Source organism: Protopterus annectens, chromosome 9.part0 (genome assembly GCF_019279795.1).
Source record: "Protopterus annectens isolate FY-2018-M chromosome 9.part0, PAN1.0, whole genome shotgun sequence".
NCBI lineage: Eukaryota > Metazoa > Chordata > Ceratodontiformes > Protopteridae > Protopterus > Protopterus annectens.
Genome location: NC_056743.1, coordinates 1,361,365,631 through 1,361,381,735, shown reverse-complemented (window position 1 = coordinate 1,361,381,735; position 16,105 = coordinate 1,361,365,631). Strand labels below are relative to the sequence as shown.

General features: G+C 38.6%; 1 protein-coding gene across 1 annotated transcript in view; it reads left to right on the top strand.

The window, feature by feature from the left end:
• LOC122812080 (gamma-aminobutyric acid type B receptor subunit 1-like) overlaps positions 1-16,105 on the top strand; it is a 4,315,174-nt gene that overhangs the window by 3,004,799 nt on the left and 1,294,270 nt on the right. Inside the window, exon 9 of the mRNA XM_044084348.1 lies at positions 8,342-8,476. Within this exon, the coding sequence (XP_043940283.1) occupies positions 8,342-8,476 (135 nt within the window). The remainder of the gene's footprint in view (positions 1-8,341; positions 8,477-16,105) is intronic.

Genomic DNA, 16,105 nt, shown 5'->3' with positions numbered 1-16,105 from the left:
CTCTTACATTAAGAGCTATAATACTTACCTTATAGCTTTAGGACACCTTAGGAAACCTTGTAAACTGCAATAGCCCCGCTACGTTCGCCCTCGCTATGCTCGGGCTCTCTTCGCTCCCCTCCCTGCTACAATTCCCTCCCGCCCCCAGTACCTCTAAATTTATAGTGCTATAGCCACTCCCCCACTTTCTAGATCCCATCTGCTTTCATCTGGGATAATTCCACCCACCCCCATTCTTCTACCTACATTTTAATAGCACCTATTAGCTTTCATCTGGCATTCTCCCATCCCCCTTCCAGTACCTTTACCTCACCACTCTATCTTCTGGTGTTGCATCACCAGGTAAAATAGTTCCTTAACTCACTAGCTGAATCACAGAGAATGATATACTCCTCTTTACTACCCCTCTTGTTCACACCAATACCTTCTTACCTTGTATGAAAACCAGTTTCTCATGGGATTTCAGGTCCCAAAAGGCCATACTATCACCCCAGCTGTAAATCCTTCCACCTTCAACCATACTTACAGTACCAGATCCTATCCAACATCTTGTTCAGTCTATCAACATTTCAACCCCAGGCACATTAGCTCTAGATCCAAATACTACCACAAACTAATAAACAAATTCCTGAAGTTCATCACCAAGTATAGACTCAACCTAATACTTGGTGGTGATATTCACCCCAACCCTGGCCCACCCACTTCAGATACACATACCCCCTCTACTTGCAATCTAAGCTACAAACCTACAATTAATAGGCCAACTAGCTTGTCATCTCAATATTAGAAGCATTAATAACAAGGTACATGAATTGTATGCACTTCTGGATGTCTACTCCCCTGAGATTCTCTGTTTATCTGAAACCTGGTTAAAACCTAACACTAAAGACAATGAAGTGTTACCACCTGGGTACAACATACCAAGGCTGGATCGTGCTTTGAGGAAGGGGGGGTGGGGTAGCTATACTCTATAAATCTGAGGTGAATGTCACCATAGATGTAATACAACCACCTCAGATTAATAACTTAGAGATTCTTGCCACCAAATTGCAATTTAATAAAAATAAATGCATTAATATCATCTGTATGTACATTCCCCCAGGTAATAATATATCTACACTTGAACATATCCTGCACTGGCTGTCATGTCACTACCCCCAAGAAACCCTACTACTTGGAGACTTTAACATAGACTGGGGCACCTGTTCCTCAGAATCCCCAACCACCCATATTAACCTGCATGCATTTACACAAATTATATCCACCCCTACCAGGATAGGTAAACCCAACCAAAAAGAAAGCATACTTGACTGGGTACTCATAAATAGTCACCCCCAACTGTACACCTCTGGTACCCTCCTTGATGGCCTAAGCGATCACCTTCTCACATATGTAATTAAGCACAAATCCATTAATTCCCAACAACCCTTACTCAGAAAGGTTAGAAACAACAAAAACTTTGACCCTGCCAAATTCCAACAAGAACTAAACTCATGTAATTGGTCTGTTCTAAAACACCTCCCCTTAGAGGAAGCAGTAGCATACTTTAACAACAAATTCCTTGAGATCCTTGATTTGCATGCACCTGTTCGTTCAAAGAGAACCAAGGCAAAAACTGCGCCATGGCTTTCTAAAGAGTCTAAACTCAAAATTACCCTTAGAAACAAAGCATGGGCTTTATGGCGTTCTTCTAAAGACCCTCAAGATCACATTAAATACAGGCAATCCAGGAACAAAACCAAAAAATCAATTTTACAAGACAAAAAACAATACTACTGTAATTTACAGACAGTAAATCAAAATAACCTTCAGAAGTTTTGGGCAGGTTTAAATAATCTTCTACATCCTGGACAAACTTCAAACCCAATCCCTGCTGCTACTATTGATAAAACCCCTGAAAATGTTTCTGACAGTTTTAACAGATTCTTTACTGTGACAATTCAAGCATTAGCTAGCCAACTACCTCCTAGCTCCCCTGGTCCTGAAAGTAGCACCCCTAGAAACCTACTCGCATTCAGCTTCCAACCAGTCGCCACTTCACTTATCCGTACCTTGATCAAAATATTAAAACCCACTACACTTTCTGCTGATCAACTCCCTGCCGAGTACCTACAAAAATCAGCTGATGCTATTGCTTACCCTGTCTCAATACTAATCAATCGAACCATAGTAGAAGCTAAAATTCCCACCATCTGGAAAATATCCTATGTAATCCCACTTCACAAAGGAGGCAGCTCTACTGAATTCTCCAATTATAGGCCAATAACTATACTCTCTCCAGTTGCAAAGATTATGGAAAAATGTATTCATAGATAATTCATGCACCACCTAATCCAGAATCACCTTATGGCAGACACTCAACATGACTTCCGTCCTCATCACAGCACTACTTCATCCCTCCTAGCCTTTCCCAACACCATAAACCATAATCGCAACAATAATTATATATCCTCAGCCCTCTTCTTGGATCTTTCCAAGGCATTCGATATGGTTGATCACCAACTTTTAATTCACACCCTGAAAACATTCTGTCTAGATACTAGAGCCCTTCAGTGGTTTCAATCCTACCGGAATGGTCGACAGCAGGCTGCCCTCTGGCAGAACAAACTCTCTAACCTTTACCTAACACCCTTGGAGTACCACAAGGCTCTACACTAGGGCCCTTGCTGTTCTCCATCTTTATTAACGACCTTTATACTGTCATCCCAAAAGTCAGCTGTATCCAATATGCTGATGACTCTACTCTGATTTGCTCAGCCACATCTCCAATAGAGTTATGGTCAGCTACCCAGACCACCTTTAATGCAATAGAAAACTGGCTTTCTGAACATCATCTGATCCTAAATCTCAAAAAAACTAAAATGCTGTTATTTTCACCAACACGTAGGTCTACCGCTTTCACCTTTACCATAAATTCAAATGATGGCACAATAATCTCCCCTGACCCCTCTACAAAACTATTAGGTGTCATCATAGACAATAATCTAAAATTCGACCTACAAACTATCAAAACCATCAATAAAAAACTAGGGTCACTTTACAGAATAAAAGCCTTCCTAACCCCTCCAGCTACAATTGCCATAGCTTACTCTCACCTTCTTTCAACCCTTCTGTATGCATCCCCTCTACTCTCGAATTTAAACAAGACTGTCCTTAACAAACTCTCAATTTGCTACAACCACATTGCCAGATTTGCCACTGGGCTGCCTTTTAGGATACATCATTGCATCTATCTAAATTAGCTTGGGTGGCTTGAACTACCCAGCGTAATCCAGTATAACCAACTGATTATGGCCTATAAAATCCTCTATAATCCGGACAATACTCCTGCACTTAAAAATATTATCACCCCCTATAACAATCCTAGACTGCTTTGATCGTCTAACAACTACTAATTCAGACTAGCAAAATTAATAACACAGCCGGTGAATCTCTGTTTGCAAACTCTGTAAATAGATCCTGGAACTCTCTTCCAGCTGATATTACCTTACTTTCCACCTTAGGTCAATTTAAAACTAGACTCAAACAACATTTGTCACTTAACTGGCTATGTCAATGTATCAAGCCTGGCTAACTCTCTCTAGAATGTGTAAAAAATCTGTTAACCAGTTTACTGTGTAATTTAATTTAATCCTGACTTGCGCACAGGATTAATTCTAACCTGTGGAATTTGTTTAACTTGCTTACTTATGTAATCTCTGTAAATAGTCTGTTTGTAATATGTAATGCTGGTATTATGTAATGCTGTATCTGCTTACCCTTGGAGCTTTTCTCCCCGGGCCTCCACTGAAAATAGACATGCATCCAGTTGGACTATCCCGGTCAACAAATGCAAACTAAAAATAAAATAAATATATGATTATGTCATGAAAGACAGAAAAGTCAAATGAGATAATTATAAATGATAGAATAAAAAGAGAGGCTCACAAAAAACTGAATGAGTCTTAACAATGAATCACAAAACACTGAATACCTCTATCCTACTAAAAAGGCCCTATATCAGTTAACCCTAGCTAGAAAGCTGAGATTGTATCATTTTGGTAGCTAGTCTTGGTCACAGATAAGATTATGGGGGCTTCCATAACCAGGTGTGCTAGCCCTAACTGTAACCTTAACACTAACCCTGACCCTAACCCAAACCCTAAACAAAGGATCAAAATGCAAAATAACAAAAACAAATATCACCCTTTTTTGCAGGGAGGTTTGCATCCCTTATACCCCATATTAATTATGTACACCAACTCCAACATCACACAGCAGTAGGAAAGGCCAAATTCTGACTCCCCATTCTTCGATGATCTCCCACAAAGTGCTGGCAGCAGAAGAGATTAAACAATTTTTCTGTCACTTCTGCCTGCACTAAAAACATTTCATATTATGAACGTTCAACTATAGCAAATCCTCAGGTGCCATTGATATGTTCATATCTAAAAGTTATCCAAGACTGGTTTCAGGGAATAAAGCTACCAAACCTGCAACTAATCAGCACTATGCTTGATCAAGTTGTAATACATCATTTAGGCAGGCCTACTTCCCAAGCGTTGCTGTTAGATTTAGTGTTAATTGCAGGTTTTGAAAATGTATTCATTGCAGATAACCTTCAAATGTAGTTTGAAAGCTCACAGGCCAGATCAAGTGTAGTTTATTACTTATGTATTATTTGCAAGGTAAAGAGAAGGCTATTCATAATATAATGTTCTGTATGTTATGCCATGAATGCATTTTTTTGTTGTAAGATATTGCTGATAGTGGTTTAGATGTGGCTGCATTAGATATACATTATAGTGTAGTTTGGCCCTATGAAAGTGAAGATACAAAGTGTCTCACTCCTGATTTATATAATGGTTTGACATATAATGCTGCTTTTTCAGCAAGTTGTGGTTTCTACTTTTGTTTGATCTGTTGAGCTATGATAACTTTGATTTTCATTTAAACAATATACAACTGTAGATCAGAGTGTAGCATGTGGGTGCTATGTCATTAAGAAAGCATTTGAGGCTGCTTGTGCACATATATATTTCTGACACTTGCAATCCCTGATTCCATTTTGAAGAAGCAGCCAGTGCGTAACCGTGTATGATCACAACAGCCAGTTTGTGATCATTGAATTTGCTCAATCTCAGAATCATACCACGTGATGACATTTTTGGCTCATCTGCTCAAAGACTACTTTCCAGACAAACTAGAACTACTCCACCTATTTCACCAAGTTTGTTGCAGCCTAACTCAAAGAACAATAAAACCATCAAGGCTCAATTGTGGAAGAAGTGTAATATCCAGAAATCTAGTTATGACAGATTGAGCAGATTACTTCATTTCTTAAGGGAAGGAGAGACGGTACGAATCCAGACAATGAAAGGTTTTGATCAAATAGGAGAGATAACAGGCATCTGTGTTGAGCCAAGATCTTATTGGGTAAGTTCCAAGGGTGTGGAGTTTAGGAGGAATTGCATACATCTTCTTCCTGTACCAGAATCACCATTGCAATCACAACATTGTATCTATGATGCAGATTCTACATCAAAATTGAGTCAGGCATTGTTTCCAGACCAGTATGTGATCAAAAGTCTGATTCTGTTCCAGAGAGTAATTCGAACATTCCACAGGTCGACCATTTTGCAGAGACTGTTCTAGTTGCTAAATTTGATCCCCAATTTTATGTCACATGATATGAATGGGTTTCTAAGCTGAAGGTGAAATACACAGCAACATGGACTTGATTGTATATACATGTGTATTAGTATTGTATAATGCATGTCTCTAGATTATTTGTGATTTCTGCATGCTAAATATCTCATGACAAATTGCATGACCTTTTTCTCAAAGAGGGAGGATGTAGATCAGAGTGTAGCATGCGTGTGCTATGTCTTTAAGAAGCAAGCAAAGCTGTGCGTGCACGTATAAATTCCAGACATGTCCAATCCCTAGTGCCATTTTGAAGAAGCATCCAGTGTGTAAGCATGTATGACCATGGCAGTTAGTTTGTATATATGTTACTTAGTTATAGTCAAATAAGCTTTACAGTAATGTGTTTGTATAGAATAATGCTGCTTAAACAGAACCCACAAAGACTTGCTTATTCATGTACCAACACAAAAGCAGCATCAACCATATATATTTGGCTGCAAGACACACAATATAGCCATTTTTGGCCAACTCTGGATTTATGGATCACAGTTTGTTGAATCCAGATTCATCCACCACATGAAAGTGGGAGAACAGGGCCTTCCCTTTCCACAGGACTCATGTTAAACCTGCTGCAATGGTTTATCGGGTTATGAATCAAAGGGAAAAGGTTCAAAAGATGGTGGATAGACCGTATAAGATGATAAAACCCTTCATGCCCCTGCACCTTTCTTACTTTTATCTGATCGTACATGGAACGACTCCATGCACTATGAAGAATTATGATCGAGTCACCAACTGTAGCCCTTTATTATGAGTTCTTGATATGGATGTCAATATCGACCTTTCAAGCTTCTCTCCTAAGGTGAATTTCTTAGCACCCCATGTCTCAAACACATGATATAGCTGATTACATAAGGTCACAATTGTTATCAAAGATCACAATTATAAGTTATTATTTGTTCTTGACATGGATGCCAGAAAACTTATCTTGAAAAGGAAGCTCAAGAGGTTAATTGGTAACAGTATCTCAGTCAGACACATATTACGTGACTGTTCATTGATGTCTGCGGTAATTATGCCACTGCATTTTGTGTCATGATGATACGTTTGTGTTACACTCATATTTAGAGGAAGAGGATGAATACTACACACTCTGTGTTACTGTGCACTTTGTTTCCTTGTTGGAGTTTAGTAGGATCATTGCAGGAATCTGCTGGCATCTGTTATACCAGCAGTAGTGTGGACCATTTTATAGCTGCTCCCTCATGTATTTGTTAAATAGTTTGGGTAATGCTAATCTCTAGGATGTGCTGGGAAATTGGGTCACCTAGAAAAAACTGACATGATACGAAAAGAATGGGCAGTCTGTCTACAAGGGAGACATACTGAGAACAAGCTATCTGTCTATATATCTCTTTATCTCTTGCTCTCTGTATATATATAGATATCTAGATAGAGATATATTTACGCTCACATATACCGATCTTTCTCTCTCTCTCTCTCTCTATATATATATATATATATATATATATATATATATATATATTTTTTTTTTTTAATACAGGGAAGTCTTTTGTTTAATATATGAAATATCTTGTACTGTATAATTAAGGAATACACTTTGTGATGAGTAAGGAATCCCCAGGTTTCAAAACATATTTTCTAATCATATAATACAAAGTATTTAATGCATTCCACAAACCACATGCCTATATATTCCTATTTTTTTTTATTTGTGTGTGTTTAACTTAAATTGCTCCTTCCTATTCATTTGAATTGTGTATAGTAAAAGTGTTCTAGTAACTCCTGAATATGGCTGGCTGCATGTAGTTTCTGTACATTTTATTAAAAGTGAAACTTGTGGGTGTTTTTCTACTGCAATTTTGGGGTAAAATTGTATTTTTGTTTTTCTGTTTTAGCTCAGATTGTTCCTTCCCATTCATTTTAATTATATGTAATAACAGTGGTAAGTTAACACTTGAGTATTGATGCATTTAGTTTCTGTACATTTTTATTAACAGCATATCATGCAGGTGTTTTTCTATTCTAATTCTGAGGTAACATTTGAATGTTTTTACTAATAGGATCAGGTAAATTGTGTATTACAATCTATTTTTTTTAGACTTGGTGCATATTTATAGGTTGTGGTCCATTTCACTGTAAAAATGTTTCCCATTGGCTAGTTGTGATTTTGTATTTTATACTTTGGTTTTCTTTTTTATTCTAACTGCAAAGAATTTAATTTGACAGGGTGTTATTAAATTGGAATGTGCTTTTCTTGGGGGGGGGGTTGTTTTACTATATTCCTGGGAATATGCTGAATTATTTTAGTTAATCAATGGTACAGGTTGCCTGATTATTGTTCAGTAGTGAGGATGTGTGTGTATATACTTAAACCCACCCACAAACACACACAAATAATCATTGAAATGCAAAGACATCAAATAATAATTGACTGAAATAGAAGTCTGAAGAACAAACTTACCAAAAATATGTCAGTGGTCACAGAATGAGGAGATCTGATGATCATTGTAGCAACTTAAATTGTTAATACATTGCTGCTGTATGGAAAATTCTGCTTTGATCAATTCTGTTCCATGAAAATGAATTCATAAATGATGATCTGGCAATATATCTATGGTACTGCTACATCTGCTATTGTATGAATTAAATGTAAGTAGCTCTGATGTTGTTACCTCTGTTTCATTTTTAGTGCGATCCTGGCATGGCTACAAAAATCCTGTATGAACTGCTTTACTCGCATCCTTATAAAATTATACTGATGCCTGGCTGCAGCAGCGTTTCCACTTTAGTAGCAGAAGCAGCTCGTGAGTGGAATCTGATTGTGGTAAGCACACCTAACTAGTGAATATTTTACCTCTGGTATGGGGCTCATGCCTCAACTCGCAACATTTACAGCTATCTCGTTTTCTATTTTCATTCACAAAACTTTCATGTAGTGCAGCTTGGAAGCAAACATTATTTACAAGAGTTCAGCAATTTGCATTTCCTAACGCTAACGTTTGCCAAATCTGTGAAAATACAAATTACAACTATAACCTGCAAAAAAAATGAATATGTGGGACCATGTTATATTAATATATATTGAAAGATTGCCATAGTGAAATTATATAATCACAATCCAGTTGATGTAGCAACAGAAGAGAAAGCATTAACTATTGAATTTCAATACTTGGTTTGCTAACTGTGTCCACTTAAACAACTCAGACAAATGTAGACACAAGCAGACAAACTGTGTGTGTCTGTGTGCTTGTGTGTCTGTAAAAAAATAAACAAATTGTGTGTGTTTGTTTGGCATATTTTATTTATAGTCAAGTAATCTTCCTTAAGACATTCTGGTTTCCTCCAGCCTGCCAAAACATGTTGCTTAGTGGCTACTCTAATTCCTTTATGTTATCTTCATTGTTGTCTTTGTCACCTGGTCAAGGGTCTGCAAGCATCTGTCCATTTGTCCATTTTAACAAAAATAATTAAATATATAAACATAAACTTGCAGTAAGCTATTAAGTCCAATAGTGTGTGAGTAATGACATAAACTACCTCACCAGCTCTCTCTATGCTAATCACTCTCCCCCATTTCACACAACTACCTCAGGCTCTATACATCACACGCACACACTAACCTGTATATCCCTAGTCTCTATTTCATCAACAATACTATGCTGTTCCCCTATAAACTTATATCTAACCCAAAAACACCACTCCCTTCTGTACTAGCTCTATCTCAATAAAGCTTACTACCTACAAACTTAATACCAAGCAATTTAATTACTTCCTCTCCCATAGTCGTCATTTTATCTCTGTCCTTCTCTCTGGAGACATACACCCAAACCCCGGCCCCTCTCCTTCACACAACCCAACCTCCCCATCTCACCCACCCCGCTCACCTGGTAAGTCCCTCCATTTCACAGCTCTAAATGCCCAGAGCATTTGTAATAAAATCCCCAACCTGCCTGGTTTATTCATAACCAAACAGATATTCTGTCCATCTCTGAAACCTGGCTGAAACCTCATATAAAAGACTTAGAATTAATACCACCCAACTACTGTATTATTAGAAAAGACAGAATACGCAAAAAAGGGGGAGGTATCTCTCTCCTTTATGCCTCTTCCCACCTTGTTACCCTGTACTCTAAACCTATTCCCAAATTTGGTAATGCTGAATTAATCACAGTTCTTCTTCAGATAAATAAACACAAATTATTCTGTACTGTCACCCTTTACATCCATACTGGAGACAATGTCCCAATCCTCGAAGACATTCTCTCCTGGTTTTCTACCAGCATTACTAACGAAACTATAATCCTGGGCGATGTCAACATTAACTGGGCCACAGTGCAATCTCCAGCCAACTCCCTAAATATAAATCTTTACAACTTCACTCAACTTATTACCTCAACAACCAGACCTTCCAAAGACTTCCTCTCTGGGAGCACCCTAGACTGGATTCTAGTTTCACATCCCCACTACATCACTAATAGTGGTACCCTTTCCGACCATCTAGGTGACCACCTTCCCACTTTCACCCATCGTCTTCCCTCCTCCCCACAACTAACCCATACCTATACCTCTACTCAGTACCTAAAAAACTTTAACCCTGATGAGTTCTAAAAGTACTAAAAAGAACAAACTGGAATCCAATAAAAACTTTACCCCTAGATAATGCTGTTACCTACTTTAATACAACTTTCTTAAATTTGCTGAAACTCCTTTGCACCCTGGAAAACAAAATGCACACAAAAGCACACCCGTCCGATGGTTAACTAGGAATACCTTACTCATCATGCGGCTCCATGGTAAAGCTTGGAAACGTTACCATAAAACTAAAACTACCACTACTGTGAATAAATACAAAACACTCTGCAACAAAGTAAAAAAAAATATCTCAGACCACAAAACCTATTTTTCCACAGTCCAAACCAACCATAAAACTAACCCTAAAAAATTCTGGGATGGAATCTCCTCTCGCTTTAACCCAGGTAAAAAAGAGAACCCATGCCCTGACCCAAATGCCTCCACTTGGAACTAGCTTCGCAATTCAACTCTTTCTTTATTGACTCCATAGCCAAACTAACATCATCCTTCATAAATACTTCTGCTTTCCCACATCAACCCCCACACATCCATTTCTCCTCTGGTAATTCCAGCTCCCAACCTCCTCCATTCTCCATGAACCCTATCCCCATCTCTACCATAAAAGAACTACTTCTAAAACTGAGATGACATACCCTCCTACTTCCAAAAATAGCAGCAGAAGCCATTGCCCTCCCTATCTGCATTCTAATAAATTGATCAGTTTCAGAATGCCATGTCCCCCAGCTCTGGAAAAAGGCCTTTATTATTCGACTCCATAAAGGGGGCAACAGTAATGACATCCCTAACTTCCAACCTATTGCTATCTTATCCCTATTTCTAAATTTCTCAAAAAATGTATCCACCTGCAACTTCTACCCTGGCTCTTAAGTAACAACCTTCTTACTCCTACCCAGCATGGTTTCCGACCCGGACATAGCACCACCACTGCTCTCCTCTCCTTCCTAGAAACTGCTAACAAGGCCCGTGACTCTGGTCATATTGTGACCACCCTCCTCTTAGACCTTTCTAAGGCCTTTGACACCATCTCTTACAACCTTCTACTTACTAAACTCTCTAAACTAAACCTATCCCACTCTCCTATCAACTGGTTCACCAGTTACATATCAAACAGCCAACAAGCAGTCAAGTGGAAAAAAGCTATTTCACATTTCCTAATTACTCCCACAAGTGTGCCCCAGGGTTCAATTCTAGGACCCCTTCTATTCAATATTTTAATAAACGACATATATCTTGCCATCCCTAATGCTAAATTCATCCAATATGCTGACGACTCTACAGTTATCTGCTCTGCCACCTCTACTTCCTCATTAGAAAAATTAACTCAGGATGCCTTCTCTTCTACTGAAAAATGGATGCTGGCAAACCACCTGGCACTCAATGCAACCAAGACAAAACTAATGTTAATCACACCTTTAAAAACCACTACCCTAGATTCATTCTCTATCACCAGCCAAAATAATACACTTCTCAAAATAGTCTCAACTGCAAAACTATTAGGAGTCCTCACTGATGACCAGCTAAAGTTTGATAACCGTCTACAAGTAAACATAAAAAAAAACATACAAGAAACTTGGCATGCTTTACCGCCAAAACCACTACATCTCTCCCTCTACCAGGCTCATTCTTGCTACTTACCTTATCCCTTCCCCTCTTATATGGTGCCTCGGTCCTTACTAATCTGCAACCCTTCCTCAAGTCAAAACTCTCCTCCTGCTACTACAGTATTTCAAAATTTGCAACTGGCCACAGATCCTCTACCCATCACTGTATATCCCTACATTAACTTGAACTGGCTTGACCTACCCAGTGATCTCACCTATACTCAACTTATTTAAGCACACAAACTTATTTTTAGCCCCTCTCTCTGCCCCTCCCTTGGCATACCTTCCAAATGCCTCATCCTAATAGATTTCTAAGATCAAACTTCCAAAATCTAATAGAACTACAGAAACCTGTCTGTCCACCAGGCAAACGTCTTCTAGCCTACTCTGTAGTACACCATTGGAACTCTCTCCCACCTCTCATCTGTACCACTAGCAGTGTTTCTGGATTCAAAACTTTACTTCACTCATACCTAACTTCACAATGGGAATGCTCTTGCTCCCATCCTACATTGCTTTCTTGACCATAGTTACTCCCCATAAGCTAATACATCTGCTAATAGCCTCATATAGTCTTATAACTCCAAATGATAACTGTTGGAACTATCATATTTTACAAGTACTGTAATTTTATAATTAATTTTGTATTGCAACTTGTTACTTTGTATTTTTTTGTTTCTATTTGTATTTATATTTTTCTGGAGCTTTTCTCCCCAGCACTCCATTGAAAATGGGCTCCAATGGCCCAATGGACCATCCTGGCAAACAAATTGCAAATAAAATAAATAATAAATAAATACAATTTCTAAGGGAAGGCCTGAGATTATTATTAATATTATTGCTAATCATTCTAAGGAAGGTCAACAGTTTTGTTTGTTTTTTTGGAAACAAGCTGATTACACCAAAGCATGATAATTAAATGGGCAAGGGATTCCACCAATTCAGAGCCAAGTTGTTGTTGTTGCGTCTTTCGGCTTATCTTGGTTAGGGGTCGCCACAGCGGAACTCCAGTCCGCTAATGTTTGGTAGTGGATTTTTACATGCCGAGTTACCAGCCCTGACGCACAACCTTCAACAAAGGCACGCTCATTCATACATGCCTCCACACAGATGATGCTCTAGCTGAGAATCAAACGGGACAACTTCTTGCTGTGAGGCAACATCGCTACTGCAGCACCACTACCGCAGACCAATTCAGAGCCAAGTGCAGGATATAATTAGAAACCCATCAAGGGAGGAAGGGATAATAAGAGGTGACAATCAGGTATAAAGTTTAGAATCTTTTCATGTTCTTTTTGACCACCACAGTTACCCCACAAACATTGAATCCATCCTCATGAACTTATTTGTCATGCACTTCCTGGAATCAGATGATATTGTGCATGGGAGACAAGATCTGTGGATTATAATGACCCAGAAGATTTTATTAGGTTTCACGTTTCAAATGAGCTTTCTTCAGAGTAGCCCTTATGTTGTCTTTGACACTGTCCAAAGACAGTGGCGTGTGTACACAACGTAACTTACCAAGATATGCAAATCAGACATATACCTAAGGTGGAGCAAAGGAGGCAACTACTCTGGCTGCAAGCTGCTGGGGATGTGATTGGCATTAAAAGTATTCAGTTTCTGCATGTACAGTTAGGTCTGAAGTGCCTCAGTGCTTCATGTGTGAATTGTGAGGTACAGACGTTTGCTGCTGGCTGCATTCACAGTTAGGGGTGAAGTGTTCAGTGTTCTGTGCATGATGTGAGCAATAGCAAGCAAACCACTTGCTATATTTCTAGGAAGCAGTTTGCTACAATCAAAATAATAAGGATTTTTTTGGTTCTGTGGCATGAAAGGATAACAGGACTTTGTTCCTTAGTTTTTGGCCCTCAAGTACTGAAAGACATTTTTTATTTTGACTCCTGACCTTAAAGTCATGTGGAAGCTAGATCAAGGAATGACACAGGGCACCAGACCAGCTAGCTACAGTTCAGAGGTAGACAGCATACTTCTGTTGTAACATATTTCTTCACAAAATATAAACTAACAAATGCAAAAGCAGTAATAGTATATATTACTGATGCAGTTTTAAAAAATGTTAAGTCCAGGTGGCCAGAGAACAGAAGGGGGTTGGAAGATGCCGGTAGGGTGGGGGGATCAGCTGGTAACCCCACCAAAATGGTATATTGAACCTCATATTTGTTAAGGCTAGCCCTGGTTGGTACTAGCCAAACTGTTACTAGGATCATTAAGAACCTAGACATACATGCTCCTTGAATTACTATGTAATTCAATAATGGTCACACCTTATCACATGCTGGTAGACAAAGATTAGCTTAAGCATAGATAAAGCCAAATTAATGATATTAGGAAGGCTAGGCAGACTGCAAGCTGCAACAGTTGATTGATATACTAAGACTGCTAATAATCTAAAGGCTGTAAATATTATCACATACAGAAGGCCTCCTTTAGGTAAAATGGAGCCCTAGACAAATGACTGCAAGGTACTCACACTAACTACTAGTTCCTCCTTCAACCCTCCATTTCATAGGCCTCTCAAGTACCCAGTGCCCCTTCTGTCATCCTTCAGGCCTGACCTCCTTACACTATCTTAACTGCTTCTTTCTTGCTCTGTTACACTTAATCTTAATCTTCAGGTGTATCTTTTTATGAAGCCCTAACTGGCCAAATCTATACTATAATGGAGGAGGAAAGTAAATTAAACCAGGGATGGAGTCCCATACGTTCTGAGGTATACTTAAGAAAGTTTCTACAACCTTTTGAACCATTGATGATCTGCACAAAAATAATGACTAAGGAAAGAAATTCAGTATTGTTTTCTTTTAAGGAAGAAATAATTAGCATCCAAAGCTTAGTGCTCAAAGCTGACAAAATAATATTTAAAAATAAAATAAAAAAAAAATGCCTGCGAGAATACATAATTATACATGTGAAAACTCACCCTCCAAAAAAAAAGATAGTCGCTTTCTTTTCACCCCACTGGGGTTAGATTGTGATGAAAGTTAAAGAATGAATGACCACAGCCATATATTTCATGTTGTTCCTGCCATGCATATACAAAGTATGGTTCTTCGGCCTTGTCCCCCAAAACACAGCCACCTTCTGTGTTCTCCTCTGATGTTAGGCTGGCCCAAAAGTGAAAGAACAAATGGCCACATTAACAAATTAAAGTTGTTGTCAGACACATCAACACAGCATGCCTCTGTACTACTATCAGAGAAAGATAAACATGACTAGTATACTTCTGATGAATGATTGTAAGGAAAATGAAAAATAATGATCACAGTAATATATTCCAGCATTTTGTTTCTACACAGTACAGTGTCTCTAGGTAAGCTACAGTAACCTTCTATGTAAACATATGATATTTGGTTGCAATGAAAGTTAAATTAATAATGGTAACAATGTCCATCCAAGCTGTACTGATCTTCTCTGCACACCTCAGAAAGTTTTATTGTGAGTAAAGTTAAAGAAATAATAATTACACTGCCACCAATCCTCAAAGCTGTATCAACGTTATCTATCATAAGAGGCACTGATATTATTTTTTTTCATACATACAAACAAACTGATGCTTCTCATAAAAGCTAGATCAATCACATAATGTATTCATAGACACACACACACACACACACACACACACACACACACACACTCTGCATATTTATGTCCACACACTCATCCATCCATCTATCCAGGACTGTCAGGTTGTATTCTACTCTTGTAGTGAACCCACAAACAGCTCATGCCTTCCACAGAGTTTATTAGACAGGAAACCAAGTAGATTTCCAGGCCTTTCTTTCATATCACACACAAGTGCACACTGTCACCTACAGACAGTTTAGTGATGCCAGTTCATCTGCCTCTATATCTTTTGGTATATGGGATTAAACGAGAAGACCGGGAATAAGTCCAGGTGAACACAAGAAAGGCATCCAGCCACTACATGGAAAGCCACCAGATGAAAAACAAACTGGGAAGCTTTTTGCTGTGCGTTAACAATGTTATTCACTGTGCCACTGTAATATCTTACACAGTTAACAACAGAAAAAGTGGACAGATACCTGTGGGAAGTTTTTTGGGTGTTAGTGGAAACAAGATACCTGGATAAAACCCACAGAAAGAAAGAGAATGTGAGGACATGTGGCCTCAACACATAAGAAACCTCACTCAGTTATTCAGCTCAACAACCAAATCCTGTGAGAGGAAGTGTTGTTCAGTGCCCAACTGTGTCAGTTATCAATTATTTTTGT